At 26.6% G+C, this 12,710-nt stretch overlaps 1 protein-coding gene across 3 annotated transcripts in view; it reads right to left on the reverse strand.

Moving 5' to 3' along the window:
• Nucleotides 1–603: 603 nt before the first annotated feature.
• Nucleotides 604–12,710, reverse strand: part of LOC119679283 (terminal nucleotidyltransferase 5C) — a 291,602-nt gene continuing 279,495 nt past the window's right edge. For all 3 annotated transcript variants that reach the window (XM_038091547.1, XM_038091549.1, XM_038091548.1), the window contains exon 2: nucleotides 604–2,249. In XM_038091547.1, coding sequence (XP_037947475.1) covers nucleotides 630–2,249 — 1,620 coding nt within the window. In that variant the 3' untranslated portion in view covers nucleotides 604–629. The remainder of the gene's footprint in view (nucleotides 2,250–12,710) is intronic.

Consider the following 12,710-nt stretch of genomic DNA (forward strand, 5'->3'; position numbering starts at 1 on the left):
ATAACATCACCAACTTCCGACGAATAATAATTAAAGGTCTGCTTTGACAAATCTATATAAGAATCTTTACCTAAGAGCAGCGTACTTGGAGCAGACCCATCATAGGGAAAAAAGTATGCAATTTCACCACTGAAAGTCGGCTTGATATCTTGTTCAGGTTGTATTTGTTGTTGTTGTTGTTGTTGTTGTTGTTGAAGCTCTTCCGCTACATCTTCTAAAGACTGTAGAGAAAGATTTGATACTTGCTTCTGGGTGAGCAATATTTCACCAGCCACTGTTGGCATTGTTGTTGATAATTTTGTTGTTACTGTTGGTGTTATTGTTGTTGTTGGTATTGCTGCTGCAATTGTTGTTAAATTGCAAGTACAATTGTCAAGGCAAACTGTTGCTGTTGCATGTGCTGCGGGTATTGTCTGCAATATTGGTGTTGTTAATGTGGTAGGAATAGTTAGAGTGGTATATTCGTATGGATTTAATGATGAGTTTGAATAGGTTAGTGAATCATTGGAAACGGGTAAGATATAGGTATTTGGATAATTGGTTTGGGTTAAGGTGTTATTTTCATTTAATGAAGTTTCAACATTTATATTTGCTGCTGTCGTTATAATTGTTTTTGCTGGCACGCTTAATCACGTGCTTAGCCAAGTCGAATTGCATGTGCAAATTGTTGGTATCACAGGTGCATAGTAGACGCCATTAGCGTAAATTAAACCTGGTGGTCCGGCCTGTATTTGTATTGTTTGAGGAACGGTTGCGGTAACAGTTGCTTGTTGCTGCTGTTGTGTTTGTGGTTGCTGTTGAGCCTGTTGTTGCTGTTGTGCTTGCTGTTCATTAGTCGGCGGCATAGTACAACAAATAGCGGTTGTTGTCGGTGTAGCCTGCTGTAGATATATAGTCTGTAGCTGTTGTTGTGGTTGTTGTGATTGCTGTGCTGCGACAATGGTTACAGTCTGCTGTTGTTGTTGTTGCTGTTGTTGCATATCAACGACTTGCTGATATTGCTCCTGTGTTAACTGTTGTTTCTGTTGATCTTTGAAAAGAACCTGAGCTGCGAGTGTCTGTATGAGTAGCAAAGTTTGTCGCCGCTCATGTCCCATCAGGCAAACAGTAGACATTTCAACAACTTGACGTAAATGCATCAGGTACTGATACTGTAGTGGTTCCTCATCTACACCCCAGAAATGATTGCGTAAATATGCTTCCAATTTAACAGTCTGTGTATTTATATCCGGAAAATCGATAAAAAATCTTGAGCACATATAACGTTCCATTGTTTTGATACGTTGTGGATCAACGGGTTTATAATTACGTACAAGTAAATTACAATACTTGAGTAAACCGCCACCACGTATTTCTTCCGGTTGTCTCGTTGAGATCAATTTTTTTTGTAAGTGATATAGTGCCTCTTGGAAGTCGCCATAAACTGATTCTCCTACAACAGTTGGATAGAAATTTTCCGATATTGGTAATGCAGCGCAATCATAAAACAAAAGTAATGAGTCCAAAACAATTTGGAAGGAATCAACTGAAAATTCAAATTGTCGGCGCATTGTATCAACAAATTTCAGTTCTACATTTTTATGACCAGGAGAATTGCCTAATGATATAAGTGACCAGCGGTCGCCATCATTATTATTATTTACTTTAACCATTTTACCAACGTAAGCTTCTTTTAAAGCGCATGGCATAATTCGTCGTTTGGATACACCTTCTGGCAATAAATCAAGTAATGTATTTAGTACAGCGTTCTTAACGCGATCAAAATGACGTGATGAGCTTAGTTCAATGGCATATATAAGATCTAAATCATTATATGGCTGATCTTCGGATGCTAAAACATGACTAGCTGCGCCTCCGTTCAAACGTATATCTTTGACTATCACACCAGCACCACCAGAGCCAACATCAGCCTCTAGCTTGCGTCGTACTGCATTTACTAAGTCTTTCAATGTTACTTCCAATGTTGGAAAATTACCGCGTCCATGAATGGCAACTTTTTCATCCATAACATTATGCAATTTTCGCACCTGCTCAAATGAAAGTACAGCCAAACGTTGTGTACCGCCAGTATCAACACTTTCTAGCGAACCATGATCCGAAGTGGATGCAATGGATGAGCCAGAACTCGGTGATGGCGGTGGTGTTTCAGTGCCACCATCAGAGTGAAAACCATCATCAATTTGATAAGCATCCATTCTGGTTGATCTCTGTTGATGATATGAAGGAATGGGTGCGTCTAATGTCCCGCACTGTAAAAAAAGAACAAAAATATATGTAAATAAGATAATATAATAAGGTATCAAAGTGACTAAAATTTAACTATAATATTGTAAAATATAATAATTATTAAATAAAAATATAAATTAAAGTAATACGTATTTTATTTAATATTTCTGGTTTTTAGAAGAAAACTTATTTCGTCTTTATAGTATTATATTTGCAATGGACATATATGTTTAGAAACAAATTAATATTGCGGATAACAACAATGAATGGGAATAATTATAATAAAACAACAAGATTAAGAAATAAAGTGGAAAGCAAAAAGTGGACAAAAGAAATGAAAAATGAACAGCTGAGAAAAACAATACGATAAGAGTTGATAAGGGTCAATTTAAGCAATATAGATTTCAGAACAACCGTCAACTTCTGCTACCAGTATCGTGCATAATTATGCATTGAACATTACTATTCACAGTTTTTTAATTTGATTACCTGCCGTGACGACTTAACACCACGGTGGTCTTAACACACGTATCGGGATCTCTTTCCGTCGGTACCAATAGAGGCTATAAGTTTGGATATAGTTTCCTTCTTCGGAACGAGCCCTAACGAACACTTCTGCAGCCATTATGATACTACCATTTAGGGGTCAACCTCTATTGGTCAGCTGAACCTAAACTGCTTTGACCCTGGCTCCTGTGGTATCGAATTTACACTTCCGGTTGGATGTCCCAAGTAAAACTTACACTTGGGACACCCAACTTATACTTGATATAGTCTGTGTAGGGTTACTGATACTTAGTGTCGGTATAGACTAGTGGCATCAGACTTTATCTATACCAGGAATTAGTTAACGAATTTATAGATATTTATTGAAAATATATCTTATAAAGCATATCTTTGTACTTCCAATATATTGAATTTTGTTTTAATTAAATTAAAATTTGAATCAAAATACATTACGTGGTTTAGAAAGGCCACAATTTAAATAATCGTTTATGGGATTAATTTAACTCAAAATATGCAATTACTTTACACCGACGACCAATAGAAGTCTTCCAACTAATTTAAGATAATTGATTGCATTACGTGTCATTCATTTTTATTTTTATTTTTAATATTATTTATTTTAATTACATTGAGTCGGTACAAAAAGTTTCTAGTATTCATTCAATCGATTTTATACTTTTATTATGAACCAATTATATTGTGGAAAAAACAACAATAGAGGGACTATTGCAAAAGTGCAAGCTGTTCGCTAAATACGTTCACATAGAAATGTATAAATCAAGAGTACAAATTTAGAGGTCTGCTTAGTTAGACACTTGGTTGGTTGGTTGGTTAGTTACTCGTTTGGTTTCTATAAGCCCAGGAGACATGTACGTAATTGCCTTATTAAATTTGTGACGTGAATTGTATTATGAGTCTGTGTCCATAAGTATGGTGCACACATAGAGTACCATATAGCATAGGCATCTATACTATATATGCTTAAATAATTACTATATAAAACTACAAGAAATGAAATATTTATAATTACTTTATTTTAAATTAGCTGAAAATTGATGAGGTTTAGTAGTCTCAAATAAGAGACACAACACAAGCCTCATTAAAAACAATCTAGAAAATTGCACTGCAAATGCGAAACTCTAAATAAATACCTTAAAATTGTTAACCATAAATAATATAATAAATGAGTTCAGCAATAAACAGAAAATACGAAATCAAAATAAAATTAAAATTGAAATTTCGATTAACGTTTAACGTTTAACTGACGAATGAAATCGAAATCAAAATCGAAATGGAAGTCGACATCAATATCAAAATATCCGTATTACTAACACATTTTTTAAATCGTATAAAAAAAAGTGAAGAAAGAATTTAAATATTCGTAACAATCACAAAATGAAAAAGTAGATTAGTATTCACGACTTGCACAAATTCAGCTATAAAATAAGAAGTCTATAGACACATTGCTAGGTCTAGCAGTACAAATAAGTACGAATATATTCAAGAGATACGAAATACCACGGCATAATTTTGAAAAAAACATAAAAAAAAAATACAAAAAACCAAGAAGATACTAATAGCATAAACAACAACAATCAAACAATAAAAATTACTCTGCGAATTTAAAATTTATGCCACAATAATAAAAACAAAAAATAAAAAATGAAAAAGATACAAAAATATTTCAAATACTTAAAAATAACAATACAATAAACCAAAAAAAGAAAAAAAATAATTATAAAAAAGATATTAACCATAAAAGAAGTTTTTTTTTATATGTACACTATACAAAGCCACAACTGTACATACATACATACTTAGATACATGTAAGTTAGTAAATAAGTAAGTATAATTAAACTATGATGAAATATTCGTCGTAGCTTATAAAACGAAACCGAAACCGAAACCGATAATAAAAATAAGTTTACCATCATTTTATCGGTTAATACCGCAACCGTAAATAGTTAAAAAACTTTATAATTAACACATCTACACACGCAAAGCGGTTTGAGATATTAAAAAGTATTCGAACAGTTACGGTTCAGCACTATAAATTAAATCTATTTTTCTATTTTTCTATTTTTCCCCAACTAGTCACACACTAGTAAAACAATAGAGTTCCCTTGTGGAGCAGCTGAATCTCATCATAGCTTTTGCAATTACTGAAGAAGAATGCATTTAATTGTGAATATTTAATATAAAATTTAGGGCGGCATGGGTTTACTGTAATTGGCGTTTCTCCAGAACAATCGAGAAATATCTTTATACGTTGTTATTGAATTCACCTTAAAAAAGCGATTAGATGACTAAGATTTTGTGACGAACTTTTTGTAATTTAATAAAGTTACTAATTTTTTAATGGAATAGAAAACTGAACAATAGAGAAAAAAATAAAATAAAATAAAAAATTATAAAAATTTGGACAATTATTTCGAATTTTGCTTAATATTTATATTAAACAACTATGGTTCATCTATGGTTTTTATTATTTACTATTATATTATATTATATATATATATTATATTAATATATATATTATATTATATATATATTAATATATATATTATATTAATATATATATTATATTAATATATATATTATATTAATATATATACTAAAGAAGATTACATCTTTTCCATAGTTTTTGACATGAAATTGAGGGATCTACCCAACCCTTTTTTATATTTATTATAAAAAGAATACATTTTTTCATCTAACTTCCTTTTGTCCAAAATGGATCAAGGTAATATAAGGAATAATAAAAAAAAAGTTAACAATAACTGAAATATTTTAAGGCTTTGACGAGGATATAAAGGTTTAATAAAATAGTATAGAATATATATAAAAATGGTTAAATCTCTGTCAACTCTTAACTGATAATACATCAGGACCCCATACACAACTTCTTTAATTTGTATTATGTTGAGAGTTGAATTTGACTTATATGATGTTTCCACCGTAGCCAAAATTTCTTATATTAATTAAATTAAGATTTGATCGTTTCCACAAGCATAACCTGATTTATGTATGTAAAATAATTTGTATGTTCACATTTTACAAATAAAACATGTAATGAATATTTGAAATTTTGGTAATTTCCCTTCTAGGAAATTTATTTTTAAAGGTTGCATTTTTCACCTTAAATCAGTTGATTTATATGAAAGGTTTTTTTATGATAAATTATCCTCATTAGCGGCATTAAAGTGTAAAACTACCTAAATAAGACAAGTGGAAGTATTATAAGTGCACAAATGGTATTAAGATTAATAATGATAGTCGATGATTTTAATATATAGATAATGATATTAATATATAAACGACGATATTAATAAATAGACGACAATATTAATATGTAGACGATGATTTAATGTGGCTTCAAAAAAATATTATTAGATTTATCTACAATGAAATAATATTTGAAATTATACATATATTTAAGTTAAGGTATCCAGTTTTATTTAAGAATCAACGTACACAAGAGACGAGCTAGATTTTTATTAAAGAAAGAGGCAAAAAAATCACCTGTTAATTTACCGAAAATAAAATCTCTTAAATCTCTAAACTTTGGTAAAGAACAAGAACATCAAATATTCATAGAGTTGCATGGTCTGGAACAAGTAAGAATCACTTAACACTGACCCTTTATGCATATATTAAATCTTTATTATATAAAGTTAGAAACGAAGTTTCATTAATCTGTAACCACAGAACTCATTCTTCTAGTCTGTAAAACTTCACTTAAATATTACATATAGACGACAGGCGATAGACAAGCACTCATCGTCTCGTTACGTGAACGAAGTAAATCCCATAAGTATTGGAAATTAATTTCTTCGAATTCCAGTTCGAACGTATTGTAATTTCCTCAAGCGTTAAAATTTTTCTTCGGAATTCTTAATAGTTTTCAATATGTCCATATTACCAAGACATTGTTTATTCTAATGTTTGAATAGTTCCTTAATTCGTATGAATACAATTAATCCACATATGATTATAAATAATATCAGAGCTTGAAAAAGTATTGCGAATATTAATTTTATCGCATAATTGGTTAAGAAAGAGCTCATCAGGCCGCAGTGGGGCTAACGGAGCATATGTAACGCGGTTTAGCAAATTGCGTTATTACTTATTTAAAGAAAAACCTAACCTTGTTTATTTATATCGCAATGACCTATTGTTAAGTACCTTATTTCTGATAAGACTTAGGTAAGAATTAGCATTAGGCAACAAGTTTATAGTTTAAGTAATACGCTTTATCTAAAAGAAAACCTCTATTACTAATTGTATATGTCATACTTTTCAAGGCAATTATATGGAACTATTGAAAAGTATTTTGATTGAAATCATATTTATGTGACTTTTAAAACAGAGCTTTTAACTTTATATGAAATGTGAATAACTAATTTTGATAAATGTCAAGATCATTAAAAAAAAATGTTGACATTTAGTATAAGTCCTCAGTACGTTGTCTCCCTTTCATATTTTATTAAAGAGAACAAATTACTCCATGAACATCTCGAGTGTCCATTTTAATGTATTAAATTATTAAATTAAATTGGAAAAATGAATTTCCAAATGTAAATGAAAATAAATATGAAAGCATGTAGTTCTTCTCTGGAAGTTTCAAAAGGTCATGGCGTAGGTTGATGATAAGGTGCATTTATGTTTCTGACACATTGGTGACGTTACGTATTGACATTTTTTTCTTGTAATATAATATTTGTTTCATTTTGTGTAATATACATAAGATTTTACATTCAATAAATTATATAAACTTTTATTTTGTTTCAACACTTAAGACTTTTTATTATTTATAAAGTATTTAAAAAAACGAACCAACAACTACTGCAATTGTAGTTTATTTTATATAAAAATTATAAATTGAAAAATTTATACTTTATATAAATAAAAACATATGTTCCAAGTTTTAAATTTAAAACATATATTTGGAAATATTTTTTTTTTGTTGTTTAAACAAAAACTAAATAAATGAAAAATATGATTTGGTGACAACATTTGAACCAGTTTCTTTTCTTTTTTTTTTTTGTTTTTGTTCAAACTAATTTATTTGAAATTAGTTTTTTAATTAATATATTTATTTAATTTAAACTATTTTCTTAAAACTACACAGTTATAAAATTGTTTGCACATATATGGAACCTTGTCTTAGTTTCAAAAGGCCTTATTTGGATAACAGACATTCAAAAATAGAAAAACCCAAACGAAAAAATTAGAAGACATTGAAAGATTCGTTATAAATTTGTGCAAATTCGTTAATATTAGGTTGGATTTTTTTTTTCTAAATATATTTTTATTACTCGTATAGAATAATTGTAATATGCGTTCAAATACATTTTTAAATCGAGTACAATGGCAGTAAATGAAAAAAAACATATATAAAACTATAAAAAAAGACAAAACAAGCTATAAATACAATTAATTATTAAATTCGTTATATTGTATCTCAGTTTTATTATTCTTTTTTTTTTTATTTTTTTTTTTTAGGAATATTTAACTTGTTGACAAATTTTAAACAATTTTAATTTTTTTCTATATAACTTTTAATATAATGGAGCATATTTTTAAGTAATTATTTTTATTTTCTTGCAAAATTTTTTTGTTATTGTAATCTATTTAAATGTTAATATGATGATTCTCTTTTATAATGATTTTTATTTTTAATAAATTTAACGTATTTATTTTATTGTTGTAGCAATGGAATAGACAAGAGAGAATACGGAATTTAATGATTTTGATACGCTTCGCTTGTAATTTAATGTATTTTACATATAATTTATTTTTATTATTATTTCAATTTCATTGGATTTTTATTTTTTTTTTCTTATTTTCAAATATATTTTTGTTTATTTTTTTTTTTAATTTTATTTTTGTGGATTCATTATTTTGCAGTACATTTATTTTTATATTTACGTTTTCATGGATCGGATTGAAGTTTTTTTTTTTCTTTCAATTTTGTATTATATTTGGCCTTTTAAAAAAATTAATTATATTTCATGACAAATTTTGTTTTCGAGCTTTGAACTCAGTTTCCTAATGGCGTAGTCATTTATTTAGTATATATTAAAAACAATAAAAAACAAAGTATTTATTATTAAAAACAATGTGTGAATTGTTTACAATTGACTTTAATTAAACGTATTTTTCCTAGAAAGAGTTAGTCACTTAAAAAATTAAGTAGTTAACTTTTTTAGTTATTAATACTATTTAAAATATCAAAGTTTTGTTTTTTTATGAAATAGATTCTAAAGTTTATAAATTATTTAATTACATTCTGATATATTCTAAATTCAATATAACCTATGTAAGATCATGAATATTTTAAAGACCATACTAATATCAATATTTAAAATCTAACAAATAACAAAAACCTACTAATAATGAGTTATAATAAAAAGATAATAGTTCATTAGTTTTAAAATATACATAGAAATTAAAAATTTCTATTTGCTATTATTGTATAGTCCTTCACTTTACTCAATCATACAGTTAATACTCAACCAGAGCTAACTAAAACACACATAGTTTCAAGCTAGTAAATATTTTTTAACATAAAATTTTTAATATTTTTGTCTAAAAATATCCAAACTTTAAAATAACTTTAGAGTTAGAAGTTTTCAACACAATCTTTATACACGAAAAGGCCCTGATATTGTTGTGTCTCTTCAATAGTAGATAAAGTTATTAATTGTTAAAATTAGAAAAAAAAATTAGAATTTAAAGTTTTATTAATGCTACCAATTGACATATAAGAAGCTAAAATATATATAATAAAATATGTATAAAGAATACACAATTCCCGCCTTCAACTCTAACTCGATTATGGACTCGTCAGGAATGTGTGCTAACTTGCTAACATCAGATTAGCGGGCAAAGCTGGACGATACTATGTTTATTTTGCTGCATATACAACATAAAATAATGTCTTTATTAATTTAATTAAGAACACGAAATAAATGAAAAAAAGTGCAAATTAACTGCACTATAAAAAATATGTGGCCACAAGTCTGTCTCAAAATATAAAATAACTCGACTGTTACTCATAGAGAAAAATTACAGTTGAACGTAACACCTAATGCAATAGGCAAAATGAAGTCAATATCTGACATTCAAAAACATTTTTCCTTAAACTTTTCTCATTTTTTATAAAAAAAAGTGTAGAAGAATTGCTTCTATAAATACCAATCGCGAATTGGAACATGGAGTACCTGAAACTTAAGTCTAGTTCTAGAAAAATTAAGATACTTTGATGTCTCTATAAATACGTAGTATGATTATTACGAACTATAAAATAATGAAAACACAAAACTCCGCTTAGATGTTATAAGAAAAACGTTGTGTCTATGACATTAAGACTGTTGCGTACCATAGGAGAGCAGGGGGCCCTCATACTGCAGCCGGTACTCTAATATGTTAAGATACCTAAATATCCAAAAAATTTTTGGTAGACTACAATTGAAATGTATTTCTAAACTTTAATTTACTAAACTGAATTTTTCCCATTATAACTTTTCTTTACATAAAATAACTATAATCTATGATAGGTCATAACCTATTCAAGTAATAAATATAGCTTATTTTGGTCTCTTTTATCACCTCCACTATTTACTTTTAGAACATTTTTTATGTCAATCGCAAACAATAGACGATCATTTGCAAGTATTAAAAATGCACTAAAAACTTTTCAATGTTAAGGGTAAAAATGCATATTTTCTGTATAAATTATAAAGGAACAATGACTTGTACTTCTCCATTACGTCGTATAAACCATTGAATTTTATATCGCAATGACGTTAATGGTTTTTTACAATTTCTAAAAACAATATAATGATATTATGTAATAAAAATAAATTGGATTCCCAAATCCAATATTATAACAGGACAGATCATATGACACTGTCTTTTTTCAAACTACAAGGACCAGTACAGTGTACATTCCACAAGAATTTCGCTGCAATTAAGGGTTAAAATATTGCATCTATGTTAAGAAAAATACTTTATGCAATGTCTCCACCAGTTAATAGGGGAGCAATTGTTCCGCCGTCAATGTACTGAATAAAAATAAAAGAAAAGGACGTTTGAAATGCATAAAATAATCTGTTTATTACTCCTTTTTATTAGAATGTCTTTATACTTTTAATACACCATTTATATTTCAAATGTTGTGATGTAACAAAGTTAAATTATTACCAAAACAAAACTTAATAAAAATGTTTATAGTGTTATTTAATAACACTAAAAATATTCTACGAAGTTTACCATAATATTTTATAAATATTATACAATATCTACAAAGGTAAAATCATTTTTACCTTTGTTTAAAATTGAAAATTAAGATAATTGCTTATGTTTTTTAATATTATTTTAAAACTATAAACTTGACGTAATCCCGAAAGAAATATATTAAAACATATAAACGAAAAAAAATTTGAAGAAGAGAACCAAAATCAAAAAACATAAAATATAATATTAGAAAATCAAAAAATAAAGATATAAAAAAATAATATTAAACTTAAAACATACAATTAAATAAACAAAAAAAATTAAATACAACTAAATAGAAAACAAAACAGATACAAAAAAATAAATAAAGCAGATATAAAAAAATAAATTATAATAAAACAGATATATTTATAAAAAAACAAATAAAATAAGAAAAAGATAACAAAAGAAAATATAAAACAAATTAAAAAAAATCAGAATAAAAACGTTCTAATTTCTTATTGTAATTATATTTGTAAAATTTATTTACGATTAAAAAAAAATTAAAAAAATTTAATTGGAACAATCAATATTACTAAATTAAAATTAAACAGCAAATTATTTATAATAATAAATAAAATTAACTACTAACATCAGGATCACCAAAATAAATTTAAAAAAAAAATTGTTAAAAAAAAACAAACAATTATTTTAAAAAAAATTTTTATTTAAAAAAATAAAAATAAAATATATAAAAAATATTCATAGTAAAAATTAAAAAATTTAGAACATTCAATATTCCATTTAATATATATTATTCTATTAAAACATTGAATTTAAATTAAAAAAAAAATTATATTTAATAATATGAAAAAAATTTAATTATAAAAATCAATATAATTAAAAAAATTAAAAAAATAAATTATTTGAAAAAATAAGTAAAATAAAATATTTAAAAAAATAAATAAAAAATGTATTAAAAAACACAAATATCAATAATACACTTTCGCTATTTAATATAAAATTTATATTATTAAATTTAATATATTTATAGCGTAGTTAGACATGAAGCATTTTTTATATGAATAGACACTAAGCTGTCCTTGTATCTATGGTATGTTATAACACTTTTTGTATAAGACTAAATATTTCTGTGATAGTTTTTCTGGATTTCCTATACAAATTTCAATATGAAATTAGGATTTTAAGGCCAAAATAATTGTTTGAAGAGGAGAAAATTCTTTTCTATAATATGGGAAACCTTGAAAAATGATTTGGCAGTTTTAAGAAGGTTAATTAGAGAGAGAGAGAGAAGAAACTTGATTGTTAAGAAAATATTATACTGAGTCATTAACTGAATGTCACACTAAAGTAATATTTAAATAATTATATATCGTATACAGTTAATTGTCAAATTAATATTTGATTTTATACACACTAAGTGCTAGTATATGTTTTAGCTAATTAGTAGGTTCTTTTTCAATTCTATGGTAGTTAAAAACTTTTGAGTGTTTGTTGTAAAATAATTATTAATTATATTATTTCATTATTAATTTATTACAAAGTCAAAACCACAAATTTTATACCCTAAAGAATAAATTTCGTCGAATTTCCCATTTTTTTGTCAATTTATAAATTAATTTATAACAAACACTTAGTCACTTAGTACTTTTATTGTCACTTTTATTGAATATCTTTTAATACATATAAGATTTATAATACCATTTCATTATATTAAGTTATTGAAGTTATTGTT

This window comes from Teleopsis dalmanni, chromosome 2 (genome assembly GCF_002237135.1).
Source record: "Teleopsis dalmanni isolate 2A chromosome 2, ASM223713v2, whole genome shotgun sequence".
Taxonomy (NCBI): Eukaryota; Metazoa; Arthropoda; class Insecta; order Diptera; family Diopsidae; genus Teleopsis; species Teleopsis dalmanni.